This window comes from Thamnophis elegans, chromosome 2 (genome assembly GCF_009769535.1).
Source record: "Thamnophis elegans isolate rThaEle1 chromosome 2, rThaEle1.pri, whole genome shotgun sequence".
Lineage (NCBI taxonomy): Eukaryota > Metazoa > Chordata > Lepidosauria > Squamata > Colubridae > Thamnophis > Thamnophis elegans.
In genome coordinates this window covers 10,210,570-10,224,057 of record NC_045542.1, presented here as the reverse complement: position 1 = coordinate 10,224,057, position 13,488 = coordinate 10,210,570, and the positions used below count along the sequence as shown (strand labels likewise).

The window sequence follows — 13,488 nt, the reverse complement described above, 5'->3', positions numbered from 1 at the left end:
TTCCTTGAAATCGTCTTGAAGTGCTCTTTGATCATAACTGATATAGGAACTTAGCTACTAAGATGCTTTTGCACAGTTATATCTAACATACCACCTGCAACTGTTCCTGAGTAAAGCAAATCTTAGCAAGTTATCCATGCTTTGGTTACGTCCTATTTGATCCCTTCTATGGGTTCTTAAATAGTGCTCAGGAGTTTTACTGGGTACAAAATGTAGCAGCAAGGCTGCTAATTACTATATGTGAACTATCGTGTGCTGAGAGACCTAAAAATGCATTCTAGGATAACGTTTTTAAAAGTTGAACCACATTTATTTTAGAGGCTGCTCATCAAACCCAAAGAGCAACTCTGGGTGGTAAGAGTGGCTGTGTATTAAAAATGATTCCTAAAAGCATTTGCATGGCTTCAGTGCTTCATTAACTCAAGAAAGGGAACTAGAAAGAACTAAAGATTACAATTAAAGGAGACTCACTAATATATAATGGAACAAAATGCTTTTAATGTTGGAAGAATTCAAGGATATTTGGGAACAATGCACTCAGAAAATATTAAAATTTTCTGCAATTATAAAAATAGAATTATAAGAGGTTATAGAACAGAAACAGGTTTCATTGGTCAAAATAAACAGGCTATTTGACTAGAGACAGGAATGATATGGTAAAAGATATTACACTGGATTTACAAATGAGACTGGCTGATGTCTCAATTAAAAGAGATATACAAATAACAAACCAAAAAAGTGACTTTGATAACTTTCTTATTTTGAATTTGCAAAAGAGATGTGTTAAAGTTTTGAAGGTATTTTACAGAAAACAGAAAGAGAAAATGAAAACAAATCAAGTTCTGGGACAGTATTTAAAGAGATTAAAAAGCAAGATTTTTAAAAGCAAAGAGAAAGAATACAAAGTTGATTTATTTAATCAAGATTAAAAACAAATATTATTTCTTGTAACTCTTAATGGGTTTTGTTGACCAGCACCAAATGCTGAGCCTTTAAAGATTTGTTTAAGATATGAGATGAAATATGGGAAGAAGAGATCTTTTTAAAAATGTTCATAGAAAGTAACACGCTGGTATTAAAGTGTTAAATGTAAGGAAAGGAGTTTGGTTTATTTGATTGAAGTTAAAATATATGTTATTGTTATTTCTGGTAACTCTTAATAGATATTGGATATATTTTTTTACTATTTACTATACTATAGTAAATTTTTTACTATATTCTGTACAATGAGTCTCATATTTTATTGCACTAGTGATACAAAATCTACGTCTGTAGGCAATCAGCTCATATGGCAAGTGCAATCAGATCTTCAATCCATTGACTAAATTGAGTCCTACATTATCTTTCTAATGCTGTAATATCAGTCCTTTAGCCACAATAAGGGCTAATATGTAGAAAATATATTTTAATGAAGCATTATCCTTATTATATCTTCAATAAAGTTTTTTAATAGTCATTTTCTAAACAAACATAATGAAGTCCAATAATTTTAAATTCCAAGTGTGTCTTTGTCAGACACATAACCCATAACATTCAAAATGTGCCTCCCATCTCTAAAACATTGGAAATCCTATATCACAACTATGAAATAGTTAGAAATACACAGATAAAAATACATCTGGCATACTCACCTAAAATCAATTTAATTTCTTCCTAGAGGGCTTACTTCTAAAAAAAAGTCTTAAAGTTGGTTTTAGTAACTCAATAACTAAAATTCTAACCCAAAGTCATATCAAAGATCCTTTAAATAAACAGCCTTGCTAAATAGCTTCTATAACATCTTAGTACAACTAAGGATATTGATTATGGTGTTCAATCAATGAGCACTGTAACTGACAAGTATAAGTCTGTGCATTGTAAGTGATGAGGCAGCATAATGTAAGCTCTGATGTTTAGAAACATTGCATGGAAAATTCTGACAAGGTTAGGCTGAATTAGCTGTGGAAGAAATTAAACCAATTATGAAGCATACAGTAGTTATTCCACCACCCACTGATAGGTATATAGGGAAAAACAAGTGCATACTGTTTTATTTTTAATCACAGCTGCTCAAGTCAATTTTCTATGACAAAAACAAAAACAGAAATAAAACACATGCAATGAGTTAGCTTATTTAAATGATCCATTCCCTTTCCCCCTTCCAATATCCCATATTTTCACCTCCTATTTATTATACTGAAGTAGCATAGCAATAGCTTTTAGACTTATATACCGCCTCACAGTGTTTTACAGCCCTCTCTAAGAGGTTTACAAGGGTCATTCTCAAGACTAAGTCTTAATAGGAATTTTAATCCACCAAGATATTTAGTCTAAGAGAGAAAATGAAATTTAAATTTAATCATAAATGTAGTTAGTATTGCAAAACAATAGAAATAAGAAAAAATACAAATTAAAATGTAAATGGTTGCTTTTGAAAAAAGGTCAAAAATCGTATTTTAGGAAGATCAGTAAGATCACACTGCCTTAAGCACAGAATTTCAACACGAAGGTCTTCCAAATGCACTGCAACTACTATCAACATTCCTAGTCAGCATGAATGTAATCCCAGGAAATGAAGAAACAGCCAATCATTTGCTTCCAATAAATTTTCAAGCTGTGAACTCAAGCAACTGGCTTTAAACCTGTAAATTTATTTAAATTATTACAGCTAACAGCAGACCTATCAAGCATTACAATGTCTAATCACTTTTTAATACTACACCATTCAAAAAATTCTGTCTCCTCTTTATCCTCCATAACATTTTGCCAGCACAGATGGGGAGAGTAGCAAGGTGTAAAGAAAACAGTATTTTTGTATCATCAAATATTGTGACTTCTTCTCATCCTTACATCTTGCAATGTTTTTTCTAGACAAAATTTTAAGAACACAGGAACATTTTCTTTCCTTGTATCAAGTTCTCCTACAAACCATAGGAATACTATCTGAAACAGAGAAAATGGGAGGCAAGCTGAAATGAATGTTTCAAATGCCTCTTTTACAATTTTCCTTGGTAGTTAAAAAAAAAAACCAGGAAATCATGCAAAACCTAAACAATAGGAGTGTTTTCTCCAAATAAAGAACTTTGTTCATTATGCAAGTATGTCTTCAATCCTCCGATAATAGCTATGTAACAATTTGCATGAACCCAACATTTAATAGGCTACTTACAAGGATGGCCATAGGGAAAGAGGGCTTGAAAAGGATTTTTGAGATAATAGGGCAGAAGCTTGGGAACAAATAAGAATTCCAGAAAGAGAAGCACAAGCAGAGGGGAAAAGGCAGAAAAATCCCCAACCCCTACTGATAAAAAAACTTCGCACATAAACTCATCCCTTGTTCAGCATTATTAGCCTGCATTTTCTTATGACTACAGCATGTACAATACAAGATACTTTATGAATAAATGCAAATATACTATCCCAGGATAATGTTGCAAGATTCATCTGCGTAGGTCACCAGACTAGAGGTTTAGTCTTCCGAACTTTTGGACTGGGACCAGTTCCCTGAGGATGGGCTCCAGCATGAGTCCTAAAACTCGGAAAACTAAACCTCTGGTCCTGGGGCCTGACCCAGATTGGATCCCGCAATAAGATATTTCATTCAGGTTAAGTGTTACATGCTTATCTAGGTCAGATTTATCTTTAACCATATTCTGTTGCCTTAATTCTGACCACAAGCACTGGGGCCTCATGTTTTCCCACTTCTGTAGTTTAACACTTTTCCACTTGTCTTTTCCTGAGTGATACTGTACTCTTTGATAGAAACTGCCATACAGTTTTATATTATGTGACCAGTTGTTCTTCCAAGTACTTAATTTGACTGTCAAAACCAAGAAGGACCAACTTCCAAATTTAAAATGTTTCTTGGTTTTTAATTTTCTTAATTGCAAGCCAATACTGATCTGGCATGTACTTAGGTTATTGTGGATAACCCAATTCCCAATACTTCATATTGTGGTTACAGTGGTAAAAGCACTAGCAAGATGTTATAGGAGTATTTTCATGTTGTGGCCATTTCTTCTATCCTTTTCCATTGGGTAGAAGCCAGGAAAAGACCACCCACAAGCCATGGTTACATATTCTAGTCAGCCACTATATAACGGACAACTAACGAATCAGAAATCCACATTTGCACATTATACTGCACTATTAAAGAACTTGAATGTACATGTTGCAGACCTATGATTAAATCATTTTGGAATTTATTTTCTGTGTGTACTTTAAAAAACTACAACTACAGTCTATTATTTCATTCAATTATTTGATTTGTGAACTTATGAAAAAAGAAATACCATATCAACATTATCAAAGTTTGTATGAAAGAATTTCAGTTCAGGAGAGTTCTTAAAATGGAAAATAAATCCAGTCATTTGATGTTCTAAATTGTTTTAAATTACAATAAAATGCAATCTTGTAAATCACATCAAATTGTTCAAAATGTTCATGAGTATATATAATTGAGACTTCAGTTGCTGTACAATTCAGGTACGACTTTGTTTTCATTAAGGGAAGGCAGGATTTGCTCACTTTGGAGGTTTCCCCAGTGTATGAAAGAAGTATGAAAATACGAAATAGCTAACAGAACTGGTTGAGAGATTAGGACTTCATCCCCCAAATTACCTATTCTCTCTGCCTTCTAGGCATTTATTGAAATAGCCACCATACTTATGTGCAACCATAACAACTTTTTTTTAAAAAGTCCTACAAAAACCTGGTAGATATTATATTAGGAGCCATGACATACCTTCTATAATATGATCAAAGCAGCCATAAAGTTCAGCACATCTACTTACCTTCTCAGTGGTTAAATCAGAGCATACAATTAGCTCACTGACTGATGGAGCTCATTCACACTCACCTGCAGTTCACACCAAGCAACTTCTACCCAGGTTTCTGTGTCCAGACCCTTGAAGACAGTTTTGAAAGCTCCTCTTCCCAACTCAATGTCAAATTTCAGAAATCTTCCACCAGGTGATGTAGCCACAGCCTTCATCTCTGCCTCCTCTTCTATCTCCTTCTTCGTCCTTTCCTTCGCGGCTTCCATAATTACCTTTGAATTTTGCTCATTTCTGGCTTCTTGCTCAGCCACAAGTATACTGGCAGAAAGATGGATCATCCTCTGATCACCCAAGATAAATTGTTCTTGCTCATTCCGTGGAGTAAGTTCCAAGTCCTTTTCATCCTCTATTATCTCCACACTTTTCGGAAAAACCTTTTCTTTCTACAATTGCCCCAGAGGCAGGGGTGCTAAGCCCCTCTTTGGTCCTGGCCTCCATGGTCAAAATAACATCAACAGAAGGATTCACACATTCCAAAGAAACTCCATCAGGTTTCTCTGATTCTTCTGTGCTGGCTGATTCACCAGAGTCTGTAGCCATGACACAGCAGAGCCTTGGCACTTAGATATGAAGTGTTTCCCTTCCTCTTCACTCCAGGCACATGATGAATAACTGCAATATTATCAGGACTTACTTCCTCTCAGATTATCATAAGATTCCCATAGCAACCTGTAACAAGAAGGAAGGAGGGGGGAAAGATTCATTTTAAAAGGTGAAATCTGAAGCAGGCATCAAAACTGCAGTGTTCAGTTAATTAGTCTACCTTCTTTATCCCAGCAACAGAAACATAGTTTTTTGTTTAAAGACATTTTTACCGCTGAGAAAGTAAGCTGAATAATGTACTATATAGATCACCTTAGATTATTGGCTTCAAGAGTTTAACATCACATGATGTTACTGTAAACAAATCCCTTGGCAGTTTGACATATGAATGGAGTTTGTTGACCTAAATATTTCCTCCCTTTCCAACTTCTTAAATTCAGTAATTGTTAGTTAATTCACCCAATGAATTAATTGTCAGAGTTGATGCATGCTTAGGAACTTAACACACTTTGTTGTCTCCTACTTTACCTGTATTACATTTCACATTGTATGCTTAACAAGATTCCTTCTTTTGGGTTTCCAAGAACCCTAACAAGCTTGGAACCTTGTAATTTGAATTATTTCTCCATATAAAAAGCTTCCAGGAAAAAAAATGAACACAAACAAATGACACTGATTGTTTAAAGTCATATAACAATAAGAGATCAACATATAATATAGTCTGACTAAAAATCCTGCTTATACAGTAATGCTTCTACCTATATTGCTTGAAAAAACAGAAATTACTTAGTAACTATTTTTTCAGAAACTACTCCCTTTGTGTTCTGATCTGACCACAATTGTTCCTTATAAATGAAATAAAAGAGGCATTTTATTCTTATGTTCTGAAAGTGCATTGTGGATAAACTGGTATTTCCAGCTAGTATGCTGTATTATGATGGAGAACTGTCCAAAGTGCTTGAGGTTTTTCATGTGGTTTAAAGCTGAGGTGTTTTTTTTAAAGCAAGCTTTCAAATGTAAAAAAAGAAAAATCCATGCCTCAATGGGAGTTTATTTAATCAGCCAGCCTCTGTAACACCACATCTTCAAGCAAATGGAGTTAATGGAATTTATTCAAATCCCTCTAGATATTTACACTCACATGTCAAGTTTATTTACAAATGCTGAAAGCAATGTGTTGCAGCAAAGACTTAACTACTCAGCATCAGTGCATAAGCCAAAATCTTTTACTGTACTACACATTTTAGTTAAATCAATTAATATATGTAATGGTTTCATAAAACAATCCAAATCCACGTTACTGTGTCAAGCTTTTAATATTATATTTTAACGTGCCTTGAAACATCCGTTTTAAAAAGAGCAAGAAAAAGAACAGCCATGAGAAAACCAACGTGCTGTAGTACTTCAATTAAACTTGACATTCCTTGTGAATGTATTTTGGAACTCTACAGTTTCATAATGAAGATACAGTAGGTATATGCAGAATCTGAGTGAGTTTAAAAAAAAACTAGTGTAATATATGCTGTAAAGAAAAAATAAAAATGGGCAAATATTGTACTTGGTATTGGAGAAAAATAATTAAGATATCCTGTATCACTACATTTAAAATTTGTTCAATAAAGAGAATATTTATAACACAATCACTTTTTGGATATAAAGCAACAGAAGATCATTCAAAGAGAGGGTATTATTTGCATGGCAAGCTTCTTCTGCCTTTTTTCTGTGAAAGAAACAGAAGCTTCCTCCATACAATTTTCAGGTTCAGCATTCCACCAACTATTAGCAGCATTTTCACAATTTTGTGGTGCACTCAGCAAATGTTTCCACCTATTCTTGAGCCAGTACTCTTCTAACTAGTCAATGGGGAAACACTAAAAATAGCAAAACACTCCATCCTCCTTCTTGTTCCTCCCTTGCTACGTTTCAGTTTTATAGCAAGAAACAAATAACCCCCATCCCAAGTCCAGCTGCTACTCTGTTGGAATGCAGCAAAGTCCCTCTGCTAAATAGCCTGAAACTAATGGGGGAACAGCAACAAAGCATCATAATATCTATAGTCTGTGAAGCAAAAAAACATCTCACGAGTGAGGAAGCAAAGTGAGACCGGGAACTGCCTACCCTACAACTACAGTGAAAATGCTACACAACTATCTTTCAGCATTTCCTTTAGAGGCAATTGATTAACTGAATCAATTAATTTCTGAATTGGCTCTGTGTACATAGCCCACTAGAAATCCCTCAGCATTATGGAAACATGCATGAGAAAGCGCCAATGCCATTTTAGTGTCATTCTTACCCATGGAAAAAGGGTAAAATTAATTAGATAGAATTAGCCTTTCCCATCCCCATCCTCAGCCTTGTGTACTCCAACAGGAAGATGACTCTAAGTGGCTTATAGACATTTGATTAAAATGCACTATAAAACATCAAACCAATAAAAGTCAAGTAAAATAAAACTAACCAGGATGGAGAGGTAGGGAACAAAATGTGGACAGGAGGCAGGTAAGGTGTTATCTATTTCAATACCCACCTCCAACCTGTCACACCTCCATTGGGGACCCAAACTAATTGCACAGTCATGTCATCAAGGCCTTTTGGGGAAATATGTAGGACACAGTGCAGGAATTATAAATAGAAGGGAGACTTGGTAGAAATATCCTTTAATGTGAATAGGACAATAGGACAGGGATCATTAAATGCAGAACAAAATTAATCAGTATATAATACTTGACAACCCATGCCCCATTCGATCATCTCTTCTGAGACATTTCCCTTAAAACACAGAAACAGAATGACCAAAGGCAGGCAAAAAAGCAAGAACAACTTCTAACTTTCTGCCGGCTTCCCCATTGACTTTCCTTGTGAGAATCTGGTAGGGAACACTGGATATTGGACAGCCAGTTTGGTCTAGTGATTAAGGTCCCAGGCTAAAAAGCTGGAGACTGTGTGTTCTAGTCCCATTTAGGCATGAAACCAGCTGTGACTTTGGGCCAGTCACACTCTCTCAGCCCAATCCATCTCACAGGATTGTCGTTGTGGGGAAAATAGAAGGAGGAAGGTGTGTTGAGTATAGGTGTGTTGAGTATGTTCACTACCTTAATTATTTCTAATAATAATAAAGGCAGGATACAAATAAATAAATATCTCCCTTCCCTTCCCAGCTGGAAAGTAAGTTGTTGCTGCAGGATGAGGGAGGGAGGGTTTGTGAGACTGGATGAGAATCTGTCTCAGAACACTGAAAATGAAGATGACATGACAGTAGCAGCAACGCAGCAGCAAGCAGAAGCCAGCAACACTGAAGCAGCCACAACGTTCCCAAATTTTATTCCTTCGGACTCAAGGGTCCTGGATTTTGCACACATTCTGTAAGCCCATGTGAGATACCCAAATTATTACAGTGTAGAATATATTAAGAGAGGCAGCTGGAAGTAATGGTTAAAGGATCAGGTTAGAAACCTGGTATCTGAGTTCTAGTCCTGCCTTAGGCACAAAGTCAAGTGGATGATCTTGGGCCTGTCACTCTCTTTTAGCCTCAGAAAAGAGGCATGGCAAATCACTTCCTTTTTTAAGATATAATTTTTATTGAAGATTTCTACATAAATAAAAGATAAACATGAAAATAAAGTTAAAAAGAATAAAAAAGATAAAAGTAGAAAAAACATAAGAAAAAGAAAAAGATAATTTAACCCCTGAACTTCTGACCTTCTTGGTAGTGATTATAAAGTGATTATTCATCTTCCCATTTAAGATTATATTACAAAGATTTCTACTATCCTATATTCAGACTATTTTTCAATCAGCAAATTTAGAAATCATTCAGCAAAAGTAACAAACCACTTCTAAAAACCTTGCCAAGAAAACTGCAGGGGCTAGTCCAGGCAGTTGTCAGACATCCATAATGATTCAAAGGCATAAATAATAAAATAAAATAAAAATAAATATATCAATCCATAAACTAACAACATAACACTAGTTATGTTCTAAAACTTGAAATGTTCTAAAATCGTGCATTCTGTAATCTCATTCCCTGTGAATATCATTCTCTATTTTTGAGATATAAAACAAAAGAAAATGATATCAAAGAACTCCATTAAATTCTAACAATGGTTGCTTTACCTAGTTATTTTACCTTTACACAGTAAAATCAAAATAAATTAGCAACTGAAGCATGCTAAGAAAATTAATTTTAACAACTCGCCCACTCTGTAACAAAATATTATTAATAGCCTGGTCCAGCAATCCCCCCCCCCAACCTGCTCCCAAGAGAAAATGTGAATTCACAGGTGCAGTTCTTTTGCTAAGACTACTTGAAATGGAATCCAGAGCATATTCTAACGGGAACAAACATACAACATATAATCGACAATTCACGTTTGAGGCCAAAAGCCAACTGAGCCTATAACATTCCTATACTGACTTTTAAAATCAAAGTACCTCCCACTTGTATACATAAACAAGTTTTTTTTTTAAAAAAAAAATTGTTTGCTTATTATATTGCATAATAAAACTATATTTAAAGCTTTAAAATGTTGGAAGTTATTCACATACTTATTTTGGGTTACTGTATTAATTAAATCCAATCCTAGAGATTTTAGTTATTTAAAAATGCACAATGCACTATTTTAGGAAACTAGCCAAACTGAAACAATGTAACAGATAAACAATGCTAAGGAAACCACACTATCACTTTTATAAGAAATAAATGAAAACATACAATCTGGGAAGAAAAACAAAGGCAAAGAAATATATATATTTAGGCTTGAACAGTTCAAAGATTATACTGTAATGGACTACAATTTAGATGCTTATCAATAGTAGACAATAACTGTGCTCCGTTATTAATACATCACTAATTAACACTAATTAAGTAGCACTAGCTTGTGCAAATCCAACTCATGTTTAATTTATGATTTGTGAAGCAAAATTTGGATTAAATAAACAATAGAATACAGTATTCTGAGACTACACTACCAAGATTTGGTAGCAAATAGTCTCATTTCAGTTATACACTTCCCCCAAATTTCTGAAGAGAGTAAAAATCACAGGACTATACAGTAGTTCACCCATTTTCCTGCTAAATTTCAGTACCATAATTTCTGCCTATTTTTAGGATTTTCCAGGTATTCATGTTAAGCATAGGAATACTGTACTTCCCAGAGGCCTTCTGTTCCTCTTCCTATGATTAATACTCCAAAAAGGGGCTCATTTCCTGTATTAACATCCATAATAATAGTTTTACTTGGTTCCTTATATTTATTTTGCACTGTTTTAATTATTTTAATTTTTTAATTGTTTTTATGTAGTATGATGTACACTGTCCAGTGTCATTTGTTGAAATTGTTAGGTGGCTATAGAAATCAAATAAATTAAAAATAAGTTTTAAAAATCAGATGAGAAAGTTGATGTAAAAAACTCTCTAATCTATATAAAATCAAAAACAATTATTTATGATCATATTATGTACAATTCTGAATGAATTACTGAATCAACCGAACAATTATTTTATGGACAACCTCAATGAAGAAGATAAATATTCTATTCTTCGCCTTTTTTATTATTTTTTTACCGTCCTACATTAATATGTGTTTGCATGCGTGCACACACATATACATACACATACCTTTGAGTCAGTGTTGGCTCCTGGTGATTGCCTGGATAAGTCCAAGCAGTTATCTTGGCAAAGTGTCCTTCCTAGAGCTAAGAGTGAATATACTGGCCCAAAGTCCCCCAGTTAGCCTAAGTCAGGACTAAATCACATGGTCTTCTGTTTTCTAGACATGCTTTAACCACTACACCAACTTGGTTCTTGTATATTAAATATTTATCTAAATAAAATTATATAATATATATGACATACTTATATAAATATTTAATAAAAGTGTCATGATACTTCAGATAACTGATCTGTAAAGCTAATTCAATTAATTACTCTCATTAAGTTAGTCTAAAATCCATACAATAATACTATTTGGTATTTTATTCTGCTGCTGGAGAATGTTCATCCGTTATAATTCTCTATCTGCATTTACATGAGGTAAGCACCTATGGTTAAGTGAAGCATGGTTTATTTTATTAACTTAATTTCTTGGGTTAATATGATATACTGAACCATAAGATAAACACGTGGATTGGATTTATACAACATGTTGCAATAAATTATGGATGGCTTTAAGATTCTCTAGAGATAAATGAAATTCAAATGAATGATATTTCCATGCAAAGCTATATAATGTAAGATAACCTTTCTTAAACCAATATTTCTGGACTATAACATGACTTATGTTACCCAACAAAAGGGTAGAGAGAACAGGTTTCTCCTTTCCAATGTATCCTTTCCCCCCTCTCCTTTATCATCCTTCTTTAAAAAAACAAAACAAAGATGGCAACTTAGTAGACTTCCACCTACTTCCATTATGAAGCTTGACGTTATAGACCATAGTTTAAAACCCCAAAGGCCCAGTTAATACAATATGAAAAAAGTTATGTTTAGTAATTTAGTAAAACATTGCTACATTCACTGTCATTCTGGATGACATTCTCAGTTAATATTGACAAGACTACAATTGTTGGCTGCTCCCAGAACTTTTGAAAACAATTTAGTACTCACACATGTACTTTAAAAAGGACTCCGTCTAACATACCTTAAAGAAATCCCTGATGAGAAAACAGTAGCCTGCTTGATCAATAATTATTCAATATTCCATTGTTGAAGTTGAAATTAGTTTCCAATTTGTATTCTTAGGGGGAGGAAGCAGTAGTTCTACGAGCAAATAAAGAACTTCATTAACAAATAGTACATCTAAACTGCACTGACCTAAAAATATCTGGTTCAAAACATTTAGATAACATTCCATGAATAATCATAAACCATGAACACGTTTTTAGTTAACAACATTATTTATTGCTAAGTCAAAAAGTAACTCGATCTTGTGACACTTCTACATTTTAAATAAAAAGTTCAAAATTGCTGTGGTGAATTAAAGCTGCTTATTTTAAACCAAGAAAGCTCTAGTTCAAATTCAGGTTGTGCCACTGGTTTGTTACTTAGCTATTAACAAACCACATTCTTTCAATGTCATCTTTAATATAAGAATAATGTATACTACTTACTGTGATACCAATTACTATAACACATATATCTGAGCATTCAGAAACTGCTATATAAATGCCAAATATTATTTTAGGATGGGATAAAAATAATATTAAACTGATGGAAATGTGTTAAATTTCTTATTTATTTCTGAGACAACTTTATTTTCTAAAATAGCAAATATTTTACTCATTACACTTTCTGTATAAAAAAGGAAAGCCCAATGTTTCCAGGAGTTCATTCTTGGCAGGGCAAGAATTCAAGCAGAAATTGTGACATTTACCATCTGCCATAATATAAAGTCCCCTGCAAAACTAACTTCAGATGTATCAAAATAATATGTCATGCCTCATCACTGGTTTACAAACTAATAAAGTGTGTAATACTTTATTACACTAATACATTAATACTCCAAGAGCAGAACTGTCAAATCCGCAGCCCATTGGCCAGATGCGTCACACACTAGTCACGCCCACACCTAGTTTAGCAAAGGGGGTGGGGAAGTCCTGATATATCATGTGACGACGCTGCGATGACAGTTTGACACCCCTGTCCTAGAGGATGAAACAGGTTCCACTTATACCGCATCACTTAGCAAAATACTACGCTTCTTTTTCATACCTTAAAATTGAACCTTAAAATTGAACAAAAGTTCAATTTCAAAATGAGTGGGGTGGAATTATATAAATATAACGTAAATGGATTGTTAGCCATTATAATGTTGACTTCACTTACCTATTTAACCATATTAAATTATAGAGAACTCATACAACCTAAAAGCCACAATTTTCTTTATTTAATAATGATATTAAATAAATATCTACTGATACTTATTAGGGCCCAAAGTCATTTACATCAAAATAAAAGAGTAGATGCAAGATACTGTATGTAGGAAAGCATTTACAGAAAAGAAAAAATATTTTGATTATCTGAAAATAAAAATTAGCAATGAATTTTAATTCCTGTCTATATTCCTTGATAAAGCAGGAATTTATCACATTTGCTGAGATGTATCCAATTCTAACTTTGAAAAAGGTA

The 13,488-nt window shown here is 33.8% G+C and overlaps 1 protein-coding gene across 1 annotated transcript in view; it reads right to left on the bottom strand.

The window, feature by feature from the left end:
• WNK3 (WNK lysine deficient protein kinase 3) overlaps positions 1-12,113 on the bottom strand; it is an 81,228-nt gene extending 69,115 nt beyond the window's left edge. Inside the window, 3 exon segments of the mRNA XM_032210791.1 lie at positions 4,838-5,201; positions 5,203-5,486; positions 12,002-12,113. Coding sequence (XP_032066682.1) covers positions 4,838-5,201; positions 5,203-5,357 — 519 coding nt within the window. The 5' untranslated portion in view covers positions 5,358-5,486; positions 12,002-12,113.
• Positions 12,114-13,488: the final 1,375 nt, after the last annotated feature.